Source organism: Haematobia irritans, chromosome 1 (genome assembly GCF_050003625.1).
Source record: "Haematobia irritans isolate KBUSLIRL chromosome 1, ASM5000362v1, whole genome shotgun sequence".
Taxonomy (NCBI): Eukaryota; Metazoa; Arthropoda; class Insecta; order Diptera; family Muscidae; genus Haematobia; species Haematobia irritans.
In genome coordinates this window covers 624,051-639,950 of record NC_134397.1, presented here as the reverse complement: position 1 = coordinate 639,950, position 15,900 = coordinate 624,051, and the positions used below count along the sequence as shown (strand labels likewise).

The 15,900-nt window shown below is 33.4% G+C and overlaps 2 protein-coding genes across 4 annotated transcripts in view; one reads left to right on the top strand and one right to left on the bottom strand.

Annotated features, from left to right (window-relative positions):
• The first annotated feature begins 249 nt into the window (after positions 1-249).
• On the top strand, positions 250-5,749 carry Or85e (Odorant receptor 85e). 3 transcript variants are annotated; one of them, XM_075288699.1, is made up of 6 exons: positions 2,257-2,296; positions 2,362-2,850; positions 2,912-3,111; positions 4,761-5,043; positions 5,122-5,382; positions 5,471-5,749. In XM_075288699.1, the coding sequence occupies exons 1-6, from the start codon at positions 2,291-2,293 to the stop codon at positions 5,531-5,533; spliced, it is 1,302 nt and encodes a 433-aa protein (XP_075144814.1). In that variant the 5' UTR covers positions 2,257-2,290; the 3' UTR covers positions 5,534-5,749. The 3 variants fall into 3 exon arrangements, with proteins under 3 accessions (XP_075144813.1, XP_075144812.1, XP_075144814.1); XM_075288698.1 differs by lacking the exons at positions 2,257-2,296; positions 2,362-2,850; positions 2,912-3,111 and adding exons at positions 250-843; positions 907-1,106; XM_075288697.1 differs by having other exon boundaries at positions 2,196-2,850.
• A 7,764-nt stretch (positions 5,750-13,513) lies between these two features.
• 5-HT2B (5-hydroxytryptamine receptor 2B) overlaps positions 13,514-15,900 on the bottom strand; it is a 90,714-nt gene continuing 88,327 nt past the window's right edge. Inside the window, exon 8 of the mRNA XM_075288696.1 lies at positions 13,514-15,459. The gene's annotated coding sequence lies outside the window, so the exon portion shown is untranslated. The remainder of the gene's footprint in view (positions 15,460-15,900) is intronic.

Here is a 15,900-nt window from a genome sequence, read left to right as displayed (position 1 = left end):
GAGGCAAGGCCTTGGTCTCCAATCCAATCCAATGTTATTTTGAAATGAACACGTAATGCAGCGCCCAGGCCTTATAGCTACCCGGACAGCACTTCCATCATCGATTCCACGTCGCTTCCATTTCCCGCTGGGAAGTTGACCCATTGAGATTATACCAGGAACACCCACTGACACCATTTAGGTGAGAATGTGTGTGGCTCTATTTAAATGGCCCTCAAAGCTAGCCCATATGATTAGTTTGGATAATTTAGTGCTAGGAGTAAAATGTCTCGAAAGGACTTTCATGGCGGTGATTGTGATGTGATATATTCGGAGTATGATAGCAAACGAGTGGATGATATTGTCAATTTGCAACTGTTTTTTATGAAATTGGTGGGCCAAGTACCTATAAAACTGGATGTATACTTTCCACCGTTTTGGAAGCCATTATGCCGTTGCTTGGCCTGGTGTTATAGTATTTTTTGTGTGCTTTCGAGTTTGCATATGGCCATTCTCTTTATAAAGACAACATTTGATACTTTGCAAAGTGGTGAGTTAGAGGAGATCACCGATTCTCTGACCATGGCTATAATCTATTCATTTGCGACATTTGCCACCTGTTACTGGCTGTACCGATCTGTAACTCTGATCAAGTTTATCAATGGAGTCAATCGAAAATATCGACATCATTCAATGGCTGGATTGACATTTGTAAGCTCTAAACGTTCTATAGTATTGGCCCATAAAATTTGTAAATACTGGCAAACAGCCTGCATCGCGGGAGTTGTTAGTTGGGGATTGGCTCCATTGTTGTTGGGCTCTCATACATTGCCATTGAACTGTTGGTATCCATTCGATCCTCTGGTTTGTTCATCCCCGAAATTTTCCCTCAATTCTCTGTATTATGGAACATGATGTTTATTTCAGAAGCCGCAGTTATACAAACCCATGTATGCTACACAACTTTGGTGTCAATTTTTGATGGGTTGTATATTTGGCAATGGTTCTGCTCTGTTCGTTTCGGTGGTCTTGATAATGCTGGGGCAACTTGATGTGCTGTACTGTAGTCTTAAGAATCTCAACTATCATGCCCAACTACTGTTCGGGGAGGATATAAATGCTCTACGGTAAGTATTGAGTTACAAGTATACACCCGTTTAGTCAGGGGGCACTTTTTAAGTCAAAACGAGTCATATTTCCGAAGAAAAGGTATAAGGCTTGCAAAACTTCTCTATTAAGCCTTGTGTCAAAAAGGTGTACATAACATACAGACAAAAAATATTTTTCAGAAATGAAATTTACTCCTCCTATTTACCTTTAAAGAAAATAAAACCGTTTACCAAAGGAAATGTGCTATATAAAAAATAGTGTAATCGAAAAAAAAAACAAAGAATTATACAAATTAAGGTAATTTGTACCAAAATGATAAAAATGTTCTTTTCCAATTTACTGTCATTAGACTGCGTGAAGTCTGTAGCCCTTAGTTTCCTAGCAGCCGAATTGTTATCGTCTGAATGTTTCTAGATCCTTAACTAATGTCCTTAGCAGGCAGTTTTACTTCTGGTGGCTAGAAATATGGTTTCGATGTGGCTTGACTATATGTATTCATCACCACGACATTAGAACTTGGATAGTTACTTTCCGTCATGACTTTGCTAACCAAGTTAACATCATTCGCGTCTCCTTGGATTAAAAATGCCTAAAGTGATATTTAATGGCATTTGCCAGCTATGTTTCGTGAATCTATTGCAAATTATCTCCCTTTCACCCTCAGCTCAAAGTATAAATGGCCACTTTCACTCAATAGTTCCTTACCTGGATGGGATGGCATGCTCTACAAAGTTTTAAACTTTAAAAGTTGTTAATTGGCTTCCTCGAAATTAGAACATGTCCAAAATTACATTGCCAGTTGGATTAGTGGCTCTGCAAAATGCACGGTGTGGTTAACAAAAAGTTTAAAACTTTGCGATGCCATCCTATTCCATTGGCGAGCAGAGATTTATGGCTGAACTGCAACCAGTGAAGCGAGTGTGTACACAAGTATGTGACAATTAACCAATTACAAGCTTTTTCTGCAACCAAGTCGTGCAAAGCCTAATGAACCTATGTCTGCCCCTCTAGAAGAGGTGATTTTTCCATTAAAGTGAGTCCAATCTGAATGCGAGAGTTTACTAATTAATTTTTCACACCACTGATTGTGGATGGACACCATCTGGTCCCTACTGCTGTATTTAAATGGCCCTCAGAGGTGGCATATATCATCAGTTTGCCGTTTTCAGAGCCAGACATAAAATGTCACCGGGGGACTTTCATGGAGGTGACAGTGATGTTTGTTACTCACAGCATGATGATAAAAGGCTGGACGATGTTTTTACTCTGCAGATGTTTTTTATGAAGTTCATGGGCCAAGTGCCCATAAAAATGGAGATATACTTTTCCTCATCGTGGAAACCATGGTGTCGACTCTTGGCTTTGAGCTATTGTAGTTTTTGTGTGTTTTCGAATTTTCATATTGCCGTACTATTTATAAAGACCACATTCGATATGCTGCAGGATGGAGTGTTGGAAGATATCACGGATGCTCTTACCTTGGCCATAATATATTCGTTTGCGACTTTTGCTACGTGTTACTGGCTGTATAGATCCACAGTTCTAGTTGAGTTCATTACTCAGGTCAATCGAAGATATCAACATCATTCATTGGCTGGATTGACATTTGTGAGTGCTAAACGCTCCATCTTTTTGGCTCATAAAACGAGTCTATATTGGTTGATAGCCTGCATTGTAGGAGTTGTTAGTTGGGGATTAGCCCCACTGCTTATGGGATCTCACACTTTACCTTTAAATTGCTGGTATCCATTCGATCCATTGGTTTGTATAATATTCACATTGTCTGGGCACTGGGTTTGGTGGAACACTTTCTACATTACAGAAGCCGGGGCTCTACGAAATCATCTATGCCATTCAACTATGGTGTCAATTTTTAATGGGTTGTATTTTTGGTAATGGATCTGCTCTTTTTGTATCGGTGGTTTTCATCATGTTGGGACAGCTTGATGTTCTATACTGCAGTCTGAAGAATGTCACCTATCACGCCCAACTCTTGGCCAGAGATGATATGAACGAATTGCGGTAAGTCCCCAATAGTGTTTGTGATACAAATATGCTGACTCATGCTATTGAGCTTTTAATGCCCTTACACTAATACGAATATGATTGTGAACACAAAGATTTCGTGCGAAATCAGCAGAACTTCGTTTGAACATTGATGCTAATTAAAACGGTACATGGAAATGTACTATCGCCAGTGTTGAAACATGTATAGCTAACCCTGTATACATTTGTATGTGGAAATTTCATTTCATCAACAAAATCAATGAAATTCCCCAATCTTAATTGTCCAAGAAATCTCTTTTTAAATTTTAAAGATATACAAAATATGAATGTTGATATTAAAACGAAAATCCTGCAGTCTCTAATAAATTAGAAAAAATGTATTCAATATTAATTTCGAGAAGATGTCAATTTAGTATTTATTTTGAATAAGCTTTCTACTTAAAACATGGGCATATATATCCTAAGTTGGGGTCATCAAATATACGAAGAACTTTATACACTTTTACCAAATAAATAAAATATTAACATCAGTTTTCGGGAGTAATCCAAATACATTAAAATAGTGATAAGCTCTTGGGACAGGATTAATCTGTTGCTAGACTGTTGTTGAATCGCAGAAAAGAAAATCACAACCGAAAAGCTGTACGTAACTATGTGATAATATCGTTTATGCCTTTTCACAAACCTTGGAGGTATGTTTTATGAAAGATCTAAGCAAAACCAATATAACTAACTAATACAGTGGTACCAAACTAAGGCATTTAAATTTTAAATAAAAATCAATAAAAAATTAAATATGATTAGCTAAACGTATTTGTTCTAAACAGGGGCTGTCGTCTTCGCGATTTTAGAATTAGCATATAAAGAAAATTGAATTTCAAATATATGCAATAAATATACAACACAACACAAACAAACAATAAAAACGTTTAATTTACATAAGAATTTAAAAAATAGAAAATGTGCAACATCACTCAAGAGTTGCCATTTCAGTTTTCAAGTATGTGAAGCAGCTGTCGCAGCCTGCACGCAGGGAAGGAATATGATCACCTCAAATATGTTTCAAGAGCAAAATGTTATTTTTGTATGGTGACCATGTAACATGTTTGTCACTAAAATGTTATTTTCTCGTCAAATATAACCTGCTTGCCGAGATCAGATACATGATTTCCGAGAAAATAACATGTTTGCGAAAACCATGTTACATGGTCACCACCCAAAAATAACATTTTGCTCTTAAAACATGTTTGAGGTGATCATATTCCTTCTCTGGGTGTGTGGCGTAGAGATATAACATAGTGTTTAGAGCTTTAAAATACCTTCGTTATGTTTTGAATACTGTTGGCATCATTAATATATTATAGTTTATAGAGGCATCACTACTATGTTTTTTTTATAATATGGCTTTCTTATATTTATTTGATTACAACCCAGTTGCAGTTCTTCGTGTCTATTGTCAATGTTAGCAATAAAGAGAGTAGACACCTCTTAATCCATTCGTTGCTTTGTTGTCTATCCATACTGTATGTTTGGCTTCAAAATCAAGTGAACAATACCCACATTTATTTCGATTAAATGAATATTATTAGATTTTAGAAATAAATTAAATATTTATAATTTTGATTTTATTTAAATTTTCTTCTCATCAATATGGTTTGGAAAAGAAAAATTCAATTGGATTTGCCCAGTGCAAAAGATGACGAACTAAATCAGTATGCCCTTCTAGAAGAACATCCCATAAATTTGAGAGAACTGTCACTATCGAAAATGACAAAATACAGCAGTATGAAACAGGCTCTTCATGACTCACTTATCGAATGCGTACACATACATCAGTTTATCCTGCAGAGCTGTGACACACTGGAAAAGCTTTTCAATCCATATTGCCTGATTAAGTCACTTCAGATAACCCTTCAGTTATGTCTATTGGCATTCGTGGGTGTGGCGGTAAGTAAGGGAGTAACCATTTAATATTAAAACAATTACTATCACTCTAATCTTTCAATCACACACACACACACACAGGGTGAACGTTCAACCATGAGAACAATTAATCTGATTCAATATCTTGCTTTGACTCTGTCGGAATTGCTGATGTTCACATATTGTGGCGAAATGCTGAGTAGTCACAGTATTCGTGCTGGTGAAGCATTTTGGCGTTCTCAATGGTGGATCCATGGCCACCTGTACAAAAGTGACATTTTAATATTCCTCACCAATTCCAAACGAATGATGAAACTAACAGCTGGCAAATTTTATCTTATGGATGTTCAACGATTACGTTCGGTAAAGTTTGATTCCTATGTGACGCATCGCGAGCATTGTATGTCTGCTAATAGAGAAAATGTATTTTTCTTTTCTATGGATTTTGCAGGTAGTAACCCAGGCATTCTCCTTTCTCACTTTGCTACAGAAACTGGCGGAGAAAAATAAGTAGTCACTTACTTTTGGGGAGCTTACCCATGGAAGCATATCGTCAATATCAGACGATTTTGGTTTCAGCTGTCACTCATATACTCACCTCAGATGATTTTATGTAAATCACGCTCTAGCTACTGTCACCGTATGATGTCTTTAATATTTAATGTTTATTATTAACATAAAATTGCTTTTTCGCTTCAATTTAATTACAACCAAATTTAACAGATGCAAATATCAATAAATTATTGAGGATGGGAGAAAGTCAGCTATGCGAAACTGCATGACGGTTGAGCCCCAAGACTAACTCTGTTCGATGTGCGATTAGCATTTCTAACATAATCGTAGTCGAAATACGAATGGCATTTTGTATTGCTATATACAAATTTAGCAGTCATGGTTTTATAAGTATTGAGATATAGAGTTTGTTTGTATGTTTGATGGCATACTTTAAGAGATTCTATTTTATTTTCTTGATCATTTGTGAAGGAAGTAGAAAAGTGTCACAATATTTACACTACTATGAAAATTTATGCAAACCCCAAATAATATAGTAGTGGCGATATGAACCACTAATGCATTAAAACCCCCATTCATATGAAACACTTGCGATACATGTAGCTTGCGATACCTATTCTCTTCGAGTAAAGCAATTTTTTTGGATTTAAGGAATTCGATAACTTTGAATTTGTTAAGCGTGGGTCTCCACCTCTTGTTTCCTCCAGCAATACAAATATTTAGTTAAACTTTTAATTCTCCATGGAGCAATATAAATGGAAGGTGCCATTCGAGTCCTTTTGTTTTCTAGTAGGTATAATCGACCAAGTTATTAATTGAATGGAAACATTAGGAATCATATATCAAAATGGGCAAAAAAGATAAATAAACATGCTTGGGCTCTTACATAGATAAACATTGGAATAGCCTTAGGGACGGATTATGTGGGCGAGAGCAATAAAGGCTCTTAATGCAGACATTTTTACGATTAAGGTTATATGTAACATTAATTGGAAAAATGTCTGCTTTCTGTCCTGGAAATTAAAAGTGAAAATGGAAAGTAGAAATGCAATTGAAATGTTAGATATTTCGTATACCCAATTACTGTGATGGGATGGGATAAGGATACCAGCCATGTATAAAACCATTATTATTGTGGGCACATTGTTTTAATGTTTAAACCTTGAACAATTTTCCTAAAAATGGTGTCTTAAGTAAAGAAGAACGTGTTTTCCTCGATTCGCTGCAGAAAAGTAAATCAGAATGGAATGCGAAAAATAATTTATCTGTCTGTCTATTGTAATCTTAATACATTCTTCAATAATGATTCCATTGACCCAGATTTGAAGATGAGCTATATCGGTCTCTATTTTGATAAATCCTCCAGAGATACGGATTTCCCGATTGTTATTTACAAAATTTACCCAGTAGTGTCTTTATTGTCCTCATATTTCATGGCCATTCAGCTACCACGATTTTAATCCGATTATCCTGAAAATGTTCTCTTTGTTGATACTACAGAAGCTGCAATTTAGCTGATATTTAAATTTTGATATTTTCCTATGACGACAAATAGATGTGGTAAAAAAGAGGAAAATGTTTATGTGGATAAAAGTATTTTCCAATTTCCTGAAAACTTGAATCTCATCTTCTGGGTTACAACACTCTGTTTTGGTATACGTCACATGAATACCGATATCTGGATTCTTTTAATATCCTTAATTTCAACATTTCTCGTAGGCACATTCTGAAGTCGAGTGGTACATGGGGAGACCCCAGCATTCGGGAAAAATCCAATTAACAACGAAATGTTCGAATTTTTGTGTTGAAGTTAAAAATTAAATAAACTCATTAAGCATTTGATGCTCATAAAACATGTCTATGTACTTACTCAGTCAGGTTTCCCCTTCGTGTGTCGTACAAGGCAAAGGCCAAGAAACTAAAAACTTAGGCCCTGCAGTTTACCTTCATAGTGTATTTGTGTGGGTGTCATTAAACTCACGGTTTTTCCAGTCACGTACATAATAATGAAAACGTTTTTTGTTGTTTTGTTTGCTTCCGCCACACACACACACACAAGTTCATATTGTAAAGAAAAAAGAGTAAAGTTTTCCAACTCATTAAGTCTTGAGGCCACTCGCTTGGTTGGTTCGTTGATGCAGTCTGCCATACGACTAATATGTCTAGAGTGGGACCCACAGAGTTTTTACCTTGCCTATGATGTCATACTTGTGGAAAATCAGATAATGGCATCCATACACTCAAACACATGGTACACAAACAGAAAATTAGAAAATTATTTCTAAAAAGCAAACGACTTCATGCCATTTTCTTAACTTTTAAATGGTCTCTGCCTGCCCAAAGCCTTTGTGTATAGGCGAATGTGGTAGATAAGTGATTCCTGTCGGACGTTTGCTTATACTCCTGAAACAGTTCAAAGAGTTCATTAGCAAATTAGTACTATTTCTGATACTCTTACTAATGGTCTTCTTCCGGGCAATGAAGTTATTCTGATAAGGGTGAGCTTGGGTGTACACATATGTGTGTTTGGCCGAGGATGTCTGTAGAATAATGTCAACATGGTCCAGATATACTGGAGATTTATACTTCATTGCCATCAACCAATTCAAACATGAGTGTGCGGTAATCTTGTAATAAGGGCTGTCTGATTTATTCACCCTATCTGGCCGATAGTTTACCATGTAGATGAAAAATGTAGGATTGTATATCTCTCTATTAGACTACTTGGTCTTGTTTCCAAGGCGATCGAATTGCCAATTGAAGGAAATGGATTAATCTACTGGAGAAATGTTAATGATCCATATGCTATTTGTCCGAATTGGATGTATGGGAACAACACAATTACCATCTGTTGAATGCAAATGTGAGTGTAAATAGCTATCCCCAATGTTGTTTTGCCTTTACAAAACCCATAAATTCCCAACAGACCGTAAGGAGCCAAAAATATCCAATTTCCTTAACAATGCTATTTGGCATTTGCCATAGAATAGAATGTCATATCTCCGAGGATAAATAATGCCATAAATTAACATTATAACCACCTCTTGCCCAATTTCTCTTAATCTCTGAGAAAAACACATGCACAAGGCTGGTATAAAACTAGGCTCATATGGTTCGTATGATACATGGTGACGTATGATTAACACTGGAGATATTTGATTGCTCATACGCAGGTATGAATCAGCAAATTGTGACTATGATTTCTTCACCTGTTTCACACACAATGAGGTCATCCATATGCTCTTACATGGAGGATATATTTATATTTGATTGTTTTGCAGAATACTTAGGGAGTTTGTTTTCGATTTCATTTGGTTTTATTTTTTAAAGGGGGTTGCTAAATGGGAACTCATTTGTGGGACTATTCAATTTGTTACATTTTTAGATGTATTTTGAAAAGCTTCACTCTACACTAATAATGGATAATGGACACATCCATACAACTTCTTGTAATCCTAGTATCAAGTAAAAGATATAAACATTTGAAAAATGTACTTTATTGTCATTTGCTACATTGACTTTGACCAATCAATTAAATTGAAATGTCTGCGGAAGAAGATAAACCCAGAAATTTCCATATTCATCAATAGACTTTGTTATAACATAATTGTTTGAGGATTAAGCCAATCGATTTTGTACTGACACTAAATGATATTGTGACATTGTCAAACGGAAATCCATCAATTAATCCCAAAGGCTCTAACAAATTCCTGTTTTAGCAGAGACAGCAAGCTATACAAGAGAAATCCGAAAAACTCACATAGAATATACTCGATTTAGATGGTTTTTGTTTTGTTTTGTTTTATTTTTTTTTTTTAATTTTCGAAAAAAAAAAATCTTTTCTCATAAATTATTCCATTACAAGTTAATAATTAATATTGTCCACATAAGAATAATAGACAATAACTCACACAAATCATATGCAAGGAAATACCGCCGATGTCTAAATACAAAATATTTTTGAAAAATTTAAGCAAACTAAAACTGTGGATCTAATACAATGGTTAGCTGGAGTAATATGGAGGAAATTTTGAAATTACATAAGGGTTTCAGCTCTAGGAAGCTTAATTTCTGTTAGTTGAGATTCACTCATACTAGTAGATCCATTGTAATGCCACAGATGGTAAACTGTCCATATCAATTTGTGCTGCCTAATTCTATATTAAGCTGAATAATAAAGAACTTCCCGTTTATAGACACTATGTGTGAATCACTTAGAAACACTTTGAAACATTCAGACAAATAACCAGGATTGGTGTGAAAAGATAACTCATCGTTCGTCAGAAAATGGTATGGAATCCAATCTAATGGTTAAAACTGTAAACATATAAATAAGAATAAAAGAATAAAAAATTGGCACTAAATTATAAACGTGATACGCACACGGTAAAGTCTAACTGTTTATCATCATTTAGTTCATTTTAGCATCCCTACTATGAAGTTTTTCCCATTTGATTTTTCTCAAATTCTCCATATAAATCACTACGTTTGTAACGAACACGGTTATTCCGAATCTATGAAATAGTATTTGTGGTCCCTCTAAGACATTTTCATTAAAAATTACCAAGATTATAACGACCAAAAACAAATAAATTAAATTGCTTATTGTTTAAACCAAAGTACACATTAGTCGAGGGGAATATGGAAGTAAGGGCAAAAGTCAAATTTATGAACGCACCAAATTCACTTAAGTTCCAAATGAGTAAATATATAATTTGTTCTTTACTATGTTTGCATATAACGAACTGAAAATCGCGGACCATGCAATATCGTTATAACCGTCAATTTAAATCGATCTTCAAATTCAGCATCTTAATAATTTACAGTGACTGAAATTAGAATTCTCATATTGTTTTAGACATAATTGTAACTATTGTTGAATTGTGGCACAAACCTACTACTTGGCCAGGTCAAATAAGACGATATTCTTGCTTGCTTGCTTTGTTTTGTGGCACCACTTGCCAGATATATATTTTAATCTCTGATTATATAATATAACTTTATGAAAATATTTTTTGATTTTCTTTTTGGAGAGCGGAATTTATGTAACAAACAAAGTTTGGTCATTATTTTCCCCATTACGAGTTGATAACTTCTCACACCATTAAATATTATACCTGACTATGAGATCTAGCTCACCTTATTTGGTCAATACCGCCAGAAATTTCTTGTGACATTGAAACTATACGGAATATTGATTTCTCATGGCAGTTGAAGAGATTTTCTGATGCTGGCAAAGAGTCTTTAACCAAATCGTCTTATACAAAATCTCGGCTCGTGTACACAAACAAATCTGATTTTCATGGAAGAGAAACGTAATCAAGTATATGCGAATGTTTATGTCTTTAATGAAATTAAACAAATACGGAATACGGAAGTACCTTATTTATTTTTATTTTTTTATTTTTTGATGTCTTCCATTCTCCTCCCATCCTTTTTGGTGGCCACGACTTGGAATTGGCTAAACACAGTTCATGTTATATTAACGCTTGCAAGTCGTTTAGAGGTCTCTTGAATATTGGAGCCGTATGTTTGGGACAAACCACAGAGGCGGTGAAAATTTTAATTTGAAACAATCAATAAAGTGTTTTTCATTTGGAACATTTGAGGAATTTGATTTACGCCATCAGCTTTCCTGTGATGGATGTGCGTGCGTCTATAGTGTATCCGACCATAACATTCCGCACTGGAGTAATTTTAATTGCCTAGGTTTCTCCTTGATAGGCAAGCAGCTATTCTGGCAACTGTTGTATGGTGGTCCTATGGGAAGGGAAGGGGAAAACTAGAAACCGCGAGCACGCCATTGCCCAAGCATTCCGCTAGGCTGTTTAAATAATTTTGATCTTTGTCTGCCAACAGCCGTTTCAGTAATAAATCCACACCCATTCGGATATGCAAATGCGTAGTTGGGCACCGCGAAGTTGTTAAACATTTCCGACATTGAATAACATGAGTTTTGCACATTCCGATGGCCTATCAAGTAGTGTAAGTGATGATGGCAAGTGATGTAACGGGTAATGAAATAAAACATATATGCGTGAGATTATCCTTGAAAAATTACACATTTTTTGAGAGTTTATTAATTTAATAACTTATCAAACACATCAATTTAATGAATTTATACTTAAACGCGGTTCTAAAGAAGGTTAGGTTAAAATAAGCAATAAGTTGCTAAATTAAATTAAACTAAATAAATTAATTTATATTAAACTAAATCGCACAGTGGAGTTAGATATGGTTCGATTCTCAAATCGATAATTCTTATATGTTTTCTCCATTAGAAGTTAGCATATAAGAACCAAATTGACTCATCTCTCCCAGCCAGATACGGACTTAAACATGTTTAGTTGTATTAATTTGTGTCTTGGCATTTTCTCTTCATTTACTCAATTAATGAAGTTTCTTAATATGCTTTGTCTCTTGTTTCACTATTAGGCTAAAATGAAAACAATTAAATTGAGTAAAAATTAAATCAATTAACTCATTAATGTTCAACAAATTAATGTGAATCAATAAAAATAAATGAAATTTAATTATAATATAATCCGTACTTCCACTGAGAATAACAATACTGGTTATAGGTACATAGAAAAAAATATTGACCTAATATGATTCCTAAAATTTTAGGAATCGAAATTTACCCAAAGTTAAGGACAAAATTCTTTAAAATAATGACATTTTAATTAAATGAAAGTTTATAATCCTTGCTTCAAAAATTTTTTCATTAAATTTAGGATACAAATCTTGAAATTTTCCGTCTCTCTGCTGAAGTTGTAAATCTTTGAAGTAAGGCAAATTTTCCTTAAAATAAAGAAAACATTTTTAATTTAAAGAAATCGTCTTTAACTCAACTGACATATTGCATCTTTAAATTTAAGATAAAATCGCTTCAAATAGAGGGTAAGACTTATTTTAAGGATATGCATCTTTGGTTTAAAGTTTTTTTTTTAACATTATGAAAACTGTTTTTACTTTGAAGTACCTGTCATAATTTGGATTTTAAATTGGAATTTGTTTGTACATAAATACCTTTATTAATATATCGCAAAAAGAGGATAAAAATTCGATGAATGAGATCTGTATTTAATTTTAATTTTATTTATCCTAGATTTAAAGCCAGGGAGGTCCGTCAAAGATGTCTTTATTTTAAAGAAGGCGCATCTTTGGCTCGGAATCAATACCAAAATCCTTAAGGGAAGGTCAAAATCTTTGGATCCAAGTAAACTTTTTTTTGAGTGCAGACTTTTATGAATGATGTCTTTGTTGTGATATTACTATCATGACTGATGTGTATTTCTCTATTACATCTAATCTGTTCTATTCACGTTGATGTTGTAGAGATCCCCTTTGGAAGTATTTTTCCGGTTGACACAAATGTGGTCAAATAGTTTTGTCATATCAATATTGTTATTATTTTATTAGTATTTTATGAGGACTCGTAGATTTTCGTTCTTGGGGAGATTTTATTGCATTTTCAATTTAAATTATTAAACTAAAAGCTATTAAAGCAAATTATATTATAACAATTTCGACTATATATTGTCGTTAATTCAAAAATATATTTGATTTAATTGTTCTCAATATAATTTAATTATGAAATAAAATAAGACTTAACTAAAGAAATATAAGATGAAATAAACTGCACTGCATTAAGTTAATTTAAATAAATTTAATACAAAATCAAAACTAGATTATTTTAATTAATTTACATTTTAACTATTCTAAAATTTCCCCATTGTCTTTCCATTCAATGTGTCATGTGGGTCTTATCTCTAGGCTTTTGTTTTGTTTTTTTTTTAATCTGTAGGTCTTATTTGAAAACATTTCTGGCCATTTGTTTCAACAATCGGATAATAACTTCATGATAACCACCGTCTTGAAAGAAAACGTTTAGTTTTTCATTTATTATACTTCCTTGTGAGCTGACTTACTTACCTGTGTCCTGAGGCAGAATCAGGAAGTGAGAAAACGACAAAGTGGGTTGCTATTTCAAGTTGATTCTATATTTCATTGCTATACATAAATACATACAAACATTTATCCTCGTATTGTACAAAAAGAGATGGTTTGTTGTTATTGTTGCTTTTTTCATTTCAGATAGTAAATACAGTAACAAAAAAAGAAAAGCTGCTACTTACATAAATACAATAACTTATCGCACAAACTTACAGACGCTCAAGTGTACATATGTGTGCACGCGTATGCGTTTGTATGGGTGTTTGTATGTAAATCTATTTCATAAACAGGTAACTTCAAAGAAAACAAAAAAATAGAACAAAAACGAACATTTTTTTAAATCCTAAATGTTCAACGGCAAATTGCTAACAACAGGAATCACGAACAAATATTCACATTAACGGTTAAAAGTATACGCACAGCGGTTATTTTTAAAATCGAAACTGAATAGTAAAGATGAAAATGTTTCTATTTTGGATTCAATAACATTTTGACTTTAAGGACCAGAAACCAACTAAACTTTATAAAAAAATAGATTTTTTTTTTGTATTTTAGCTGTCAAATTGACAAAGTTTAAATGGACAACCCATGTGGGGCAACTATTTTAGTTGGGATTAATAAAAATTTTAAAAGTCTACAAAATTACAAATTTTGTTCGCAAATAATTATAGTTTCTATAAACATACTAATCATTGTCTCATTACATTTTGAGGCAAGTCCAAATAAATATCGAAATAGATATAATCGGAAATTTCATAAGAATGTATCAACGGTTATAAAATTACAAGAAAAATATTTACTCCCAAGGTCAAATAATTATGCAATAACAATAACAAATTAGTTGTGGTTTGTAACCAATCAGTTAATTCAAGTCTATTTTTTATTTCTAATTAATTCAGTGATTGATATTATCATTTTTGTGGTTGAAGCTATTTCAATTAAAAAAATAATGAAATCACTTAATTTCGCGAACAATTTTTTTTTCTGCGCAACTACCTATAATCCAAAGCGGAGTTTAAGTTTGTATAAATGCTATACTTTTGTCCACTAGTGTTAAGGTATTTATTTATTTATGTAATGTTTCGACTATAACACTTGGTATTAGGTATAAAAATTCAAATGGGAAACGGATTTCCAATTACCCTTTCCACGAATTCCACACATGAATGTCTAGCATATAATCATCGCATCCGTTCCCTAATGAAATCGAATGTTATCTTTGATCGAAATTTCAAAGTCCTTAATAACCATTGAATCATATATAATTTCCTATACAAAACCTTGGAGATTTTTTACTTATGGTGAGAGTGAGAATCTTCCATACAAATGCAATGATGATTTCCTTTCGAAAATGATTATTCAAATTTCTTATCGGTTATGGAAAACATGGAATGTACGTTAATATTCCCAAAAGCCTTTGGCTTCCATAGTTTATGATTTTATGATAGCTATGCTGAATAGAGCATCACATTGACTTTGTTTTTTTTTTTTTTCAGGGTTTAAAGGTGTTCCACGTACTAAAGATGTGGGAGATTATGGTCGGCACTGATTTGTGATTGGATATGACTGAAATTAGAGGTTTGCTTAAGCGTTCATTATATAAGGAAGTTGTGCACTAGCAATGCAAACAAAGTAATGGATCCTATAACTGTATCAGGTTCAATGTCTAATTCTCTACAAAATAATCTGACTATCATATTTTGGGATGTATAAAAGAGTAACTTAAAAACAATAATACCATATTGCTATTTACATGTACACATATTCTATGCTCTCTACAACTCTTAGCTTAGTATTTACAAAAATTCCACAAATGCTAACTTTATCTATAGCAATCGAAGAATCGTTATTGACATTGACTATCGCATTTCCGGATATGCCTGTCACCGGTATCCGCCGTATTAGCCATCTTCCTGCCATTTGCAATTGACTGATATCGGTTCTTGATAAACATGATTCAGCAACAGATTGCTGAAATAAAAAAGTAAACAAATTATTAGACATGACATTTATCTTGACTTTATACTGAATAACCTATGTAAAGATCGAGTTTACCAAATATTTATAATTAATAAAAAAATCATAAGATATATAAATAAAAATTTGCAGTATAGCTTTTAATTGTAACCCAATTTTTTACACATTTACGTCTGTGCTGAGCATTCTTTCCAAACGTCTCATACTTGGACATATTTGCCATGACACTATGACAATCGTTGAAATACAAAGCATGGTAATTCTGTAATCAATACAAGGATAATAATTACAAAATCCATAATTATAAAATCCAAACTCAGAGAATTATGGGTCAAAGCCTTAACTGATGCACAACGAACATACCTTTGGTGGTCTTTAATGAAAATATTGATTTATTGTTCAAAGATTTATGGGGCCATAAATTATTCTCGCTTT

What these genes read in the sequence shown, in the direction of transcription:
- Or85e (XM_075288697.1), top strand. Translation starts at nt 2,215, where the DNA reads ATGGCCCTCAGAGGTGGCATATATCATCAGTTTGCCGTTTTCAGAGCC. An exon ending in GGTATCCATTCGATCCATTG is followed by an intron (nt 2,851 to 2,911) that starts GTTTGTATAATA and finishes TCTACATTACAG; the next exon opens with AAGCCGGGGCTCTACGAAAT. An exon ending in TGGCATTCGTGGGTGTGGCG is followed by an intron (nt 5,044 to 5,121) that starts GTAAGTAAGGGA and finishes ACACACACACAG; the next exon opens with GGTGAACGTTCAACCATGAG.